The sequence below is a fragment of the Sceloporus occidentalis genome, unplaced genomic scaffold (assembly GCF_023333645.1).
Source record: "Sceloporus occidentalis isolate IW3139 unplaced genomic scaffold, rSceOcc1.0.p SCAF_1, whole genome shotgun sequence".
Classification (NCBI taxonomy): Eukaryota; Metazoa; Chordata; class Lepidosauria; order Squamata; family Phrynosomatidae; genus Sceloporus; species Sceloporus occidentalis.
The window spans coordinates 181441812-181456019 of NW_028316981.1; the positions used below are offsets into that span (position 1 = coordinate 181441812).

General features: G+C 43.4%; 1 protein-coding gene across 1 annotated transcript in view; it reads right to left on the bottom strand.

Moving 5' to 3' along the window:
• The window catches only part of LOC149322946 (structural maintenance of chromosomes protein 1A), a 30906-nt gene continuing 16698 nt past the window's right edge, over nt 1–14208 (bottom strand). The window contains exons 13-25 of the mRNA XM_089485206.1: nt 12889–13026; nt 11968–12084; nt 11060–11166; nt 10793–10934; nt 10511–10656; nt 8904–9057; nt 8706–8816; nt 6995–7151; nt 6522–6676; nt 2800–2951; nt 1697–1766; nt 1468–1578; nt 1–654 (exon numbers count right to left, since the gene is read on the bottom strand). Of these exons, the coding sequence (XP_089341332.1) occupies nt 571–654; nt 1468–1578; nt 1697–1766; nt 2800–2951; nt 6522–6676; nt 6995–7151; nt 8706–8816; nt 8904–9057; nt 10511–10656; nt 10793–10934; nt 11060–11166; nt 11968–12084; nt 12889–13026 (1644 nt within the window). The 3' untranslated portion in view covers nt 1–570. The remainder of the gene's footprint in view (nt 655–1467; nt 1579–1696; nt 1767–2799; nt 2952–6521; nt 6677–6994; nt 7152–8705; nt 8817–8903; nt 9058–10510; nt 10657–10792; nt 10935–11059; nt 11167–11967; nt 12085–12888; nt 13027–14208) is intronic.

Here is a 14208-nt window from a genome sequence, read left to right on the forward strand (position 1 = left end):
TGGAAGTAGCATACTTTAATCTCAATGATGCACAAAAACACACACATTATATTAGGCTAGGAGAAAAAAAAGAAAAAAGATTGAGAGCCCCACCTTGAATAGGCAAGAGCTTGGCATGAGAAGAATCTCACGCAACCATCATGATTTTGGTCCTAGAAAGAATTTAAAAAGCAATTTAAGTTGCACAGAAGGAACTACATTTCCTTCTTTTCTCTTTCCCCCCCGCCCCCCCCAACCAGCATTCAGAGATGCTGCACTGAAAAAAAAAATATATGGGGAAAGTCTGAGAAAGAGGCAGGCTTCATATGGGGGGGGGAGGATGGGGGGGGGACGACAACTGTTCCTGCAGATACAAAGATGGCCCTGCACTCCCATCAATAAATCCCTTGTGCCTTTAAATAGTTTAGTTCTAACCCCCCTCCCTCCGCAATTCAGTACAAATTCTGTAGGATAAATAAAGGGCAGACAGCAGATTAAGGCCTTAGGAGGACAGAAGTGAGAGTGGGCGAGGAAGAGAAGTTTGCAGAATGCTGATTGCTGGAGTACAGCTTCTTCCATCATCTTCTGCTTCTACTGGTCATTGGGGTTTGGGTTGGCGTCAGGATACTTTGTGAGGTCAAAGGTCAGGACCTTGCTGATCACACAGTCTCCTTGCTGTGAGGGAAAAAGTGGAGGGGGGGAAGAGAGGTCAAGCTGCAGTCACATCCCCAGCCTCTGGAGATCACCACCCTCTATATAGCAGGCACACCTACATCTCAAACAGGCTCCCAGGGTTTTATATAAGAGTGGCTTGAATAGGTCTTTTATATAGGCTTGGGAGGGAAAAACATTCAGAAGGCAAGGACAGAGCAGTATTTTTAAGAAGGCGAACAATTCTTGTACTCCTCCTTTCTTTCTTCAAAACTGATATACTGCCCTTCATGAAAACAGATTCTGGGTTCCTATCATCCTTTCTATTGTGGGCCAGGTCTCTTCTCTCAAACAAGCAAGTAGACAGGAAGCAATATAATGTCTGAGAATGTACAGAACAGCCTTTTCCTAACCACTGGTCAACTGCAACCTGACTTAGAAGTAAGTTGCAGGACTTCCTTCCAATGTGGACAAGGGTGCTACACAGACTTGAGTCTCAACACCAGGTTTGCTTTGTCTTCTAAGATGCTGCCCTTAATGGTGCCCCCAAGCCCACTACCGCTACATGACAGGAACAACTATTATTATTATTACTATTATTATTTCAGATCTTGACTTTCAGATCTTAAATAATTTAAAATATGTAAATTATTACTTATCAAAATATTTAGCCTGAGATTTTCAAATCTTGTCCACCGATATAGTTTAAAAAGGATCTGCACTGGTGTGTGTGTGTCTGTCTGTGAGGGTGTGCCGCAGTACATCAATTACTCATACTAGCAAGGAGCGTTCAGCAGCATGTTGCCGGCAATCTACTTCCCCTACTCCATTCTATACCTCGGGGTAGACTCCAATGAGACTCTCAGCCTTGGTGTAGAACTCCTCCTTCAAGGAAATAACAATGGCCTGGAAGTTGCAGGTAGATTGCTCCTTGATGTAATTGGCCACCTGGGTGGAAGATGGAGAGGATGAAGATCAACAGAAGAAATAAGCAACCCTTCCCCACCTATCTTCAAAACTGAGCCAATAGAGCTGAGCTGCCCATCTGATCTGACTTTCTACAAACCTTTCCAATGTTGGTGTTGTCCAAAGCTGCATCAATCTCATCCAGGACAAAAAACGGAGCTGGTTTGTAGCTAGGAACAGAAAGGAAACATGAATATGTGAAGGTGCCTTATACGGAGAGACTCTTGGTCCATTTAGCATAGCACTGTCTACTCTGATTGGCAACAGCTTTCCAGTGACTGAGACAAGAGGTCCTACTGAGCACTGCCATGAATGCAAATGCTGAGACTGAACCTGGAAACTTCTATCTACAAACATGATCTCCCCATGTCGTGGCCTATTCCATCTTAATCCAACCCCCATTCCCCCAAATCCTAGGAAACATGGCCAGAGAAGCTACCAAAAGACCCCCCCCCCAACTCTGTGTTATAAATAAAAACTCATGGGCTGTTTGTGTAGAGAACACAGTGCTGTGGATTAGGAATGAGCATGAGAAAAATTCACCTCCTCCCCAGACCCACACTTCTTCTCTCAAATGCAATTCCCATCCTCCTCCATTCTGCCCCACAAAGGAAATTTGCTGAGGTTCATTTCTCATTTAGTTAGAAATACCTTCCACATTAGAACAAAGCCCTGCACCTTGCTTTAGAGGAAAATAGCGGAGTCTTCCAGGAACAACAATTCTTTTTTTCTCAACTGAAGTTCTCTTTAGTGGAGTGGTGGGTTTCCAGACCCATAAAAATGGGCTGGGGAATCCCATGTAGTCTGTGTGTTCCTCATTGCTGCTAGATGGAATTTAGGGTTTCAAAAATTTTCCCAGTGAGGCAGAACTCTAAGCCTTATGGATATTTATGGAAGTACTATACGCATAGTATCTGCAAAAAGATACTAGTATTTAGTGAAGGAAGATTTGTATCAACACATTTAGTTGCTCCTCCAACATTCCCTTCTCATGGTCCTTAGTCCTCTGTGTCAAACAAAATATATTTTACTACCCAATCAGATGCCTATATAAAATTACGAGAAGAAAGAGTTAAAGAACCATTAACCATCACGGATCTCTGCCACCAAGCTACCCTGCGAAAATCCTGAATAATCATGAACCTAAACTTTCTTCAGGGACTAGTTCAGACCCAACCTTCTTTTATACAAGGCTGACCTCACCTGTGGATGGCAAACAGTAGAGCTAAAGCTGCCACAGTCTTCTCCCCACCAGACAGGTTGTCCATGGGCCGGAAACGCTTGCCGGGGGCTACACAGTTGTAATTGATGCCATCCAGGTAAGGCTCCTCAGGGTTCTCAGGGCCCAGGAAGGCCTACAGAAAAAGGGATGAAGGAGCAGTGAAGCAGAGGGAAACTATGAGACTTCTTTACCCCCATAGTCAATACCTGCAGTCAGCATGGTGTAGTGGTTTGAGCACTGGACTACGACTCTGGAGACCAGGGTTGTAATTCCTGCTCTGGCATGGAAACTCACTGGGTGACCTTAGGGAAGCCACACTCAGCTTCAGAGAATGGCAAAGGCAAACCCCCTCTGAATAAATCTGGCCAACAAAATCTTGTGATAGGTTCACTTTAGGGTCCCATAAATCAGAAATTATTTGAAGGCACACAACAACAACTCAACATGCTTGTGTGCAAGTAAACAAAACTGAAGTGATTGGAAGGTGGGGATAAAAACCAGAGAAGGAAGGAGGATAAAAACCAGAAAGGCTCTGTAGTGACTGTCCTGCATTGGGATTATAAGGCAGAGCTGTAGCTTCTAGAAATTCCTAGCCACCAGCAGCTGAAGGTGTGCCAATAAGTCTCCCAAAGATTACTGGTCAGCAAGTCTCTCTTCTCAGAAAAAAATGCTCTCTTATCCTCTGTAATCTCTCTTTTTAAATGGACTCAAACAAGGCCATTTTATCTATTACATATGCACAGAGCCATGAAATGTTACTTTTGGGGATAATAACCTCCAGAATCTTCCAGGTGACAGATATTCCAGGCTCTATGTATCTTAATGATGTCTAGTAAAGGAGGTGAGCTAGTGAGGTGTAGCAGTTTGAACACTGAAATACAACTCTGAAGACCAGAGTTTGAAGCCCTGCTCAGCCAGGGAAATCCACTGCGTGATATGACAAGTCATACTCTCTACACCTCAAAGGCAAGCCCCCTTTGCCAACAAAACCATGTGACAGGTTTGCCTTAGGGTCATATACAGTACATCGGAAATTACGTAAAGTACACAACAATAGTCAGTATTTAGGACCCCTATTCCAGTACTACAAAAATACTATTACATCAATAAGAATGAGCTTTTGTGAGAGAAGATGAAAGAATGGAACCTATAAAGTCTGTTATTATAACAATGGCGGGTTATAGACCGCCCATTTGGGGTGGGCTGCACCCGCCCCTTTCCCCGGTGTATCGGGGCCTCAGTGTGCAGAGCGGCAGCCGCTGAGGCCCCGATCTGCCGCTTTTCAGGCTGCGGGGAAGCAGCAAAACGCCGCTTCCCCACAGCCTGAAAAGGGGTGTCCCTGGGGCTTCAAGCCCCAAGTACACCCTGTGGCAGCGGGGAGAAGAGAAAAGGGCCACTTGGCCCCTTTCTCTTTTAGTCCGCTGGGCGCAGCCGTCTGAAAGCTGTGCCCAGCGGACTAAACCAGGAAGGAGCTCTGAAACGGAGCTCCTTCCTGCTCCATGTTCAGGGCGCACTAAGCGCCCTGGCGCGGAGCAAGGACGTCACGTCCTCGCCACCCCGTCTAGAGGCGGCGTGGCCGTGACGTCCTCACGGCGGCGGTCGTATGGAAGGGCCGCTGCCGTTTAGTGCGTGACAAGCACGCACTAGGGTTAGGGCGGTGCGGAAGCACCGCCCTTTTGTAACCCTAGTGCGTGCTCGTCACGCACTAAAGTGCCGGTCTGTAACCGGCCAAAATATAACCAAGGAAAGAGAAAAATCTCTGAGCGTGTCTGTGTGTGCAGTTTAAACATTCCTGACAACTGCAGTTTTATATAAAACAGACTCATATGAATTCTTGTTATATTTATTTATTTATTTGTGGTATTTAGACCCCACTCTTCAGCCCTAAAGGCTATCAGAGCAGCTTACAATTATGCTCAGAAATGCAGCAATTAGGACATTCATTTTTCAAAACAGGAACAGGCAACATGTGGGCTTCATGTGGCTCCCAAGACTTCCCTCAAACCTTGAGGTCCGAACATCTACAGCAATCCAGAAAAGTCATGTTGAAACAAGTTACTTTCCACTTTTTAAAACTGAATTGCTGGGAAATTCAGTTGTATGATTACCAGAAAATTGCAGTAGTGTATCAGTGGTGTATATGTATATAAGGCCCATGCATGGCCACAGCTGAGGGTGGGGGGCTTGAAATGCCCATCCCTGCTTAACTTTTTAGTCCTCATGTTTGGAGAAATTCTCATTGAGAAGCTGGGAGGGTGATGATAATTTAGGACAATGGGACCATGGAGAATAAAGTTTGCCTTCTGTTCACAAACAAAGGATGATGCTATTGCAGACCAATTGATGAGTACAATGTGCACAGACTCTGAGGCAGCTAGGGATACTGTGGAAGGAAGTATGTTTCTACACAAGTGTGATTCAAGCTGGATCGCAGCGATTGCCAGCCAGCAGAATTGCTCTGAGGATAATATGGGACAGCGTTTCAAAATCCAGCAAATGGATAAATAGTATATTTTGCATATGAATAGGAAGAGTAACGGCTAGGCTGTAATCAATCTTATGAAGTGTTGATTGATGTTTCAGAAGAAACTTTTGTTTGCAAATTGGAAGGCAAATTCACATGAATACAGTTTCTATCGTCAGCTGCCAGTGCAGACTATTAATTCCCATGGATAATTGAATTTTGATCTCAAATTTCATCAAATTGGTTCCCAGTTACAAACAAACAAAAACAAACCTCAAACCTTGGACAGCTAGGAGGAGGAAGAAAGGCAGAAAAGCGACATTTTGTTCTTTTATGGACTCTGCTTCATTTTAACATTTAAAGAAATGGCTCTGTTGTAACACCTCCAGAAATATTTGAACAGGCTGAAGGCATCTAATTGTATTTATGTTCCAGGTCTGTGGAAGGGATTAAAAACTGAAGAATGTGATAATGCATACAGAATTTAGTTCAAGCTAGTGTGCTGTAATGGCTAGGCAATTTGGCTAGAACTGAGGAGACCCAAGTTCACTTGGCCAGGAATCTCACTGGGTGACCCTGAGCTGGTCACGATCTTTCACCATAACCTATCTCACAGGACTGTTGTAAAGATAAAAATGCAACCTTTAGCTCCTTAAAGGAAAGGCAAGATACATATTTAACAAAATATCTAACAAATAAACAAAGGTTTTCTAAATAAAAAATAAACAAATTCTCAAATGAAAAACATTTGCTACCCCTGAGAAGGTACGCCTGAAAGTGGGTGAATAATTACGGCTGAATTCTGAGAAGGGAACGAAGTGACTCCATAAAACAGTCAGAGATTAATGGTCACTGTCCAGCATAATTCCTTGTCCTCCCCACAAGTAAGAAGACAAAACTAAACAGTGCAAAAGGCAGAAACAATTGTGGAGAAGTATGATAAAAGAGATTGTGTAAATTGCATAATTTATGTGATCTGATAAAATCAGTCTTTTTTCACTGAGAATTTAGGTTCCTGAATTTAAAGCAATATTTCTCAGCTGTTGGTCAGCCTGACGTTTTGGACACTGACTCTCAAAGTCCCAGCCAGCATTGCCAATGATCAGGGATTCTCAGAACTAAAGTCCAAAATCATCTGGAGGACCATTGGTTGGGAATGACTGCTTTGAAGAATGGCTGACACTCAGCCAAGACTGTGGTGCTGTGGGATGGTCTGTGGAAGGTAGGGGGCAATCTCACCTGGGCACTGCTGTTTCGAGACAGGGCTTTGTAGATCTCATCGATATTGGTTGCCACCGACTCAAAACAGGAGTTGAAGCGGTCAAAGCGCTCCTTTTTTATTTGCTCAAAGGCCTGCTTGGCTTTCTTAGCACGTTTTCGAGCAGCCTCAAATTCTGTCAGGGTAGAGGAAAAAGAGAAAGGATGAGTGTTCACACCTCTCTAGAAAAAGCTTTCAGTAGCAAGTTCTGAGTCTTCCAGACTAGTGTTTCTCAACTTTCAGCTGCTTTGGACTTCCTTTTCCAGAAACACTGCCCAGCATGGCCCATGGTGTTTTTGGTAGTTGGGGTCTAAAGCATCTGGAGAACCAAAGGTTGAGAAGCTGGCTACACTGAGTAGATCTGATGGGAGTTGCAGGCTCACAACATCTGGAGGACCACAGGTTCTCCAGTCTTGCTCTAGCTAACGAAGAGGCCACAAGGGTAATCCTGTACCATCAGACGTCTCCTGGAACTTGTCCCGCACACTCTCCAGCTTCTCCATGGCCTTCATGTTTGGTGCAGCAATGCGCTGCAAGATACTCTGCTGTTCGTTCAGCTTCTGTTGCAACTGGTTCATCTCCTGCTTGATTTCATCTTCAGCCTGGACATCCTGTAAGGAAAAAGACAAGAAGTAGCTCCTGAAGCCAAAGAACTAAGCAGGTCCCCCAGATTAAGAGATTTCAAGAGAAAACTAGATGCATCTCCCTTTAAAAACACTTGTAAAGGTAGCTGCTCCAATCACCCTGTATTTTCTGTACTTTGGTTTATATCATTGTGAGTCACACTGAATCCTGCTATAGGATAAAGGTGAGATAATTTTTTTTTATTATTATTATTATTATTATTATTAAAAGGTAAATAAAATGGGATAGAGATCCTAGTCTTTGGGGCAAAAGAGAATACTGAGAGAGAGAGAGAGCACTTTCCTATCTCTTTATCATGTAGACATAATATAAAAAATGCAGATATTCTGATGTAATGCTGTCTTGAACACAGATTCTCTATAGCTTTTATTCCTAGATAGCATGGAGTCCATGATAGTCAGTTTGCAAGGTAGGATATACAGCATGACCTTCCATTATGGACCCCCCTGCATAAGGGAAATTCTGCGAATGCTCGAGCCCCATTGAAAACTATGGGGATTGTGCACGCATAAGCTGAAAGCAGAATATAGCATGCCCGCGTATGATGCGGACACACTTTACTTTCAGCTTTCAATTGTTTTCTCAAGAATAAAGCAGCCCCTACAAATAACAACACCAGGACTGGAAAATGTATGGCCCTCTAGAAGGGGATCAGCCATTACTCCATCATAGTTTGCCACCCTCTCACTGGCTGGGGCTGATGGGAACTGAAGTTCACATGTTTCTCCAGCCCTGACCCCTCTTGACCAGGTTATATCTCTTTAATGCCAAGTTTATATAGAAAAGCCACAATTTTTCTGCCAGTTCACCAGTATATGCCACAAAGGAAAAGCCCTACATAGGATGGTTCTTAAATTAACATATTCATTGAGATAATAGTTGTAGACTCTGATTTCAATTCTCTCACTATCTGAGGCTTGGTGAGCAGCTATTCAATAATGAATTTAGAATTCCCTTATGGGGGTGTCTTGCCTGGCTTTCTCATCAATAGGTTTTAGTCAGCAAGTTAGATACTTAAAATTCTTACAAAAGAACACAAGTACAAAACTATTTTTTTTAAAAAAAAAACACCTTCCCTTTTAAAATTTTAAATACTTTCATATTTTGCTGTCATTTGAAGTTGCACTATAATCTGTAAAGTTGTTATTATGCTGGCTTTTAAAATGTCATTTTTATTTTGATGTCAGCAATCGTGTAGATCGTTTGACGAAGGCTATAAATGTTGCAGTGAAATACATAAAAATGACTTAAGACTAAATCCCCAACATTGTTCTCATGTGGCAGACAAAAATCAGCTGAGGAGACGCCAGTGAAACACACCCTAAGCATGTACACTGAGGGTGGGATTCACATTAAACTAGTCTGTTCTAGAAAGATACCAAAGATGGCACTGCACAAGCATAGGCCCCACACACTTGAATCATTAAGTTTGGAGGGCTTCTTACTAAGAAGGGAAAAAAAAGTAGCATTTTACAACCCCCACTTTCTCAGTTCTCCCACAAACCCAACAGGGATCTTACCTTCATGTCCTCAGAGAGATCACTATAGTCAATCTCAATGAGAGCTTCTCGGGCGTACATGTTGGAGGTCCTCTGTGAGCTGCTGGCTGTCTCCTCCCCTTGGGAGCCACCCTGCATCCAAGCCAAAAAGAAAACCATTTTACTCTTTCTTTCTGGCCTGACATCTATCATCTGCTGGGTAGTGGATTCTCTCCTCACCTCCTCCTGGCTGATATCATCCATGGTGCCTTTGGAGAGGGGCAGCTTGATGTCCTGCATCTTGCAGGCTTGCAGCAAGTTGTGGCGGTCACTGCGCTTCTGTTCCAGCTTGGTCTCAATGGCCGTCACTTCCTTCTGCAAGTGTGTCATCTCCCTGCAGGCAGAGGACAAAGAGGCACAATGTGAGAAAGATGGCACAGGCAGAAAACATCTTGAAAGGCTGTAAAGAATGGTGCCATGTTGTTGGAATCACTAGCTATATGAACCATCCATCCGCTGTCAGCACAGGTAGCACCAAAGTTTGGTGGTTTTAGGCGAATGTCTTAAAAGGTTCTGTCTCTTGTCACCTTCACAAATATAACTTTGCCACCACTAAGACTGGCAACCACAAACACCATCATACCACAGAGACCCTTCTAAAGATGTAAACAGGGGTGGGGAAAAGTGGCCCTTCAGATGTAGCTGGGTCACAATTTCTTTTATCACCACCATGATGGAATCTGAGATTATCTGGAGGGCCACATGTTCCCCATCCTTAGCATAAAGGACTCTGGAATGCAATCTCCATTCAGGTATGGACCAAGCAAATTGGAGGCAGAGCAATCCTGTGAATGGACCTATAGGTTGGCTCTTCAATCTGTATACCCACACTCACCTCCATGTGTTGCAACACCCTTATTCTTAACTCAGTTACAAGTGTTTCTCATGGGCTGTAGTTTAATCAGCAATTATTTCATTCACCAAGAAATAGTGAGGGCCATAAGCAGATTTGCCCCAGGTTCCCATCATTAATTCACAATGGAAAAGTACTCCAGAACACATTTGTATGGCAGTGAGATAAGGATACTGGAAATTTTTTTTAGGTGAGTGGGAGATTATAAGGGCTGTACACCATAAGAGGCTAACAAACAGTATGGAAAGAGTGAAGAGCAAGAAGGCTCTTTTCCTTTAATATCATCCTGGAACTGAAGGATCAAGGAACTGACTAGTGGCAGCAGTGTCTGACAGAAAAATAAGACACTTTGTTCACAAATTGGGTACTCAAAATATAAACTTCATTGCAAGAAATGATACTCTATCTTAGAGGACTAATGGATCCAGACCTCTTGTTGTCAATGATAACCATCCCCTTTCCTCTGGTAAGAACATGTTTACCCCAAAGTACAAGAAATCACCCTCCTGCCATGGGAACGATCAAAGAACTCAGGCAGGCAAGAATTAGTGGCAAGCACAAAAGTAGAGTGTCAAATCAGCCCTAAATATGCGGATTCCCAGGCTTGAAGAAAAAAAGTCAAACAGATTTATTCATGGTAATTAAATGTTTTTTGTTCACAGGAAGAACACCTTCCACGCACTGGACTACAGAGACAGAATACAGATCACAAGAGCACCTTATAATTTTTGATGTTTTTGGCCTAAGCCAGTATAGAGATCTGCTCTGGCCTCTTTTACATTACAGGATATTCACACTTCCGTCTCACGTCATCAGTAGACGAAATGGAAGGGTATGAATCAAAACACAATTTGCCCAACAACTATCGAGAGGACAGGCTGGGATTTAGGGAGCACAAGAATCCCACAGGGGGTCCAAGGAATCCAAGACTCACTTGTTGGCTCCACCAAGCTTTTTGCGGATCTCTTCCATCTCGTGGTTCTTGTCATTCACCTCAGATTTCTTGGCTAAATGCTGGTTCTTCAGGTCCTGTAGCTGTGCCATAGTCTCATCAATTATCTTCATGTGCCGCTGTTCCTCCTAAGCAAGGAAGAGATGAGAAGACACATTGTTTCATCTACAACAAGCTCCAGTGCTTCTTTCTCACCTCCAAACCATGGGCTTCCTGCCCCACTGAACCCAAGGCTACCCCACCCTGTCATGGCCCGTAATGCACCTTCTTGAGCTTCTCTATCTCCGCTTCATCCTTTTTGACTGTCTGCTCCCACATGTGCACTTTGTCTTGATCTTCCTTGAGTTGGTTCTTCTCATAATCCAACTGGATGCCCAAGCGGGTCTTCTGGTTCTCAAACTCCAGCCTACAGAGGGATGGAATAAAAGCTGAGTACTCTGTATAAATATCTTCCACCCCATGCATCTTCAGAACCCTTGAGATTGGCTGATTCAAAGTGGGCTGAAAAAGAGAAAGAAATAAGACCAATACCTTTTCTTGGCAATCTCATTCTGGCGTTTCACCTTCTCCTCTTCAAACTCCCTGATGTTTCTTACTCCAATCTCCCTACAGAACTCCTCAAAGACCTCATCTTCTACCTAGAAGGATAAGGGAAAGGATACATTAAGACAGAGATGTTCACAGTGGGATGGGATAAGATGGACCACAGACATTTTTGTTTTCCAGAGACATTCCTAGCTTCAAAAATCTAATTCCACGTTGACTGGTCTGCTATGCCATTCATTAAGCAATGCAGAAGATTATGAAGCATACCCTAGGCTGGACGCACAGACAAATCGTCCATTATAGTCCAAGCCTTATACCAGACGAGGTGAATTTTTAATCTATTCTAGTATTATAAACTCTGACTGCCAGTGCTCTGTAGGACCTCAAGGATTTCACATCACTTGCTTCTTGGTTGGAGACATCAGGAACTGAACCTGGAATGTCCGGTATGAAAAGTATGTGTTCTGCCAGGAAATAAAGGTCCCTCCTCATGTTGGCCAACAATATACTCTGGAATGGACCTAATATACCCCTCAGTCTGTGCATTGCCCAGAAGGGTGTGATTAATAATGGCAGCATGTCTTTTAAGTATGCATATCCTCTATTATTAAACTGCTGCTTAAATAAATACAGGCAACTGCCTGAAGAAAGCTTTTGAAAAACCCTGGAGCTGCTATTACTATTCTTGTTACCATCACACACATGTGCACCCCAACTGAGAGCCCTAGAGTGCAAGTTCAAAACCACTGCCTTCTGCCTTCTCTTCTCAACCTCCTCCAGCACTGTAGCTCTCCTAGAAAACCAGCTTCCCACCCAATTTTCTACCCTTATAGCTTTTCCCACTCTCTCCATTCTACTTCAGGCCAGCTGCCCTTGGCCTGGACCCACCATACCTGGTTCATTTTCTCCTTGAGCTCCTTCATCTCACGCTCCCTCCCCTGGATGATGCGCTTGATATCATTGATGCGGGGTCCAAAATTAGCCAGTTCACTTTCTAGCTTGGATTTTTCCTGTTGGGAAAGATCAGGAACAGAGTAGAAGGATCAGTGTCAGAGATCCTGTTCCCTTTCTCCTCCTCTAAATGATAAAGCATGTTAAACTTCAACCCATTTTGAAAATGGAAGGACTGGAACTTCAGAGCTTGCATTTGAAGTGGGATGAGGATAACCTAGAGTTCACCTGCATGCCAAAATAGACTTGTTTTGTTGTTGTTATTTGTTATATTTATGTCTAACCATTCTTCTAATGAGCAGCATACACAGTCTCCTCCTTGATATTTTCATCTCACAACCACTATGTGAGGTAGGTCAGGCTAAAAGAGCAACTGATCCAGAATCACTGAGTGAATTCTGCAGCTCAATGGGAACTTGAACCTGCATCTCTCAAATCCCAGTCCAACACAAAAACCAAACCAGTTTTGCCACGAAAGACTAACAATTCTTCTTTTGAAAGATGTTCATCCTTTAATAACCAAGTTGTTTACCTGAGAGTACCCTTGTAGCAGGCTCTCATGGACCCCTGTAGTAAAAAGCTAGTCACAGGATGCAAATTCAGGTAATACAGATTCTTTCACACAAGAGTTCCAAGTGTTTTAACCAGGGGATCTATGCGGAGCCAAGTGGATTTTAGTTTTGCTCAAGGCTCGAAAGTGAAGACAGATGAACTCCCGCAAGCAACTTTTGCTGCATCTTCTCCATTATCCACTGCTTGGGAAGTGCTACCATTTTAGCCCAAAGCATTTCTCATGTAATTTTTCAAATCTGCTGTACAATCTGGTGGCTTGAAGACCATCTAGCCCCAGCAAGCCACTATACCTGGAGATTGAGAGCCAGATGGCGGGTCTTGGTTTGCTCCAAGTCACTCTGGGAATATTTCAGCCGCATCTGCAAGCCATGAGCTTGGGACTGGACTTGGCGCAACTCTGCCTCCTTTCTCTTGGCCTTCATTTGCTCCTGAAAGAGGGAAATTCAGAAGAGTGGAGAGGAGAAAGATATCTGAATAAGATGAACTTGCTTGTGTGCTGCAGCCAACTATAAGGGGAAATAGCCTGATGACAGGAATACATTTAATAAAAAATGGATACTAACCTTGTCTTAGAGGGCTGACAAGCAAACAATCCCTAAACGACAAAGGATTCAAAGGCACTGAACCTGATCCTCAAAAACCACTTCAGCATTAAAACTGTTCACTTTCAGGCAAAACCGACAGACCCTTGTGACATCTTAAAACAGGGTGAGGGAACCCTGGTCTCTCCAGGTGTTTTGGACTACACAATCCTTTGCTATTTATTGTCCAGGCTGGATGGAATTGACCTGTAGACCAAAGCATCTGGAGGGTCAAAAGTTTTCCCTCCTTAGTTTCAAGGTTTTTTTTTCTGTCATTGATCTGAAGGCTCAGGACACAACAAGTGTGTTTCCATTCACAGTATCACAGGACTGTTTTTCAGCTTGGCCACAGGAGATGAAGAACACCTACTCTTCTGAAATTTGACAGCTCCAATGATTTTGATGAGCAACTCTCACAAGGGATACATCTGGAAATATGCTTGCTATGAAAGTGCACATCCATGCAATTTTTCTTCCCATCTATCAATCACTTTTCATTGGGGAAATATGTTTCTGCAAATAAATATGACAGCATAATGCCAATCTTAACTAAATATAGGTCAGATAGTGCAAAATATGGTTGCTGAGCCAATTTGCTGTTCTTTCCATTATTAGGGAGAACCCGAAAAAGCTGAAATACCCATTGTGTAATTAAGGTGCCATTGGAGTATCTCTTGAGGAAAACTCTGGAATAGGTCACTCTTCAGGGAAATCATGCCCACTGCAGTGAAAACATTCACTCCCTAGATCTGGGTGGACAACCTATGATGACCTACCAATTGCTGCTGAATTGTAATTCTCATGATCACAAGCCAGCAGCCTCAATGGTGAGAGCTGACAAGGGATGATAGAGGACAAGATACTTCGCCACTGCTGCTTTAAACTGTAACTCATGCAGCATGTAGTCTTAAGCACATTTACTTACTGCAAGGCCCAATGAACTTTTCCCACCAGTTAAGCATGTTTTAGCATTGCAACGAGAGATGTCTAATTCGAAAAAGAAAACCCCCAAGGGTCTCTCTGAATGTG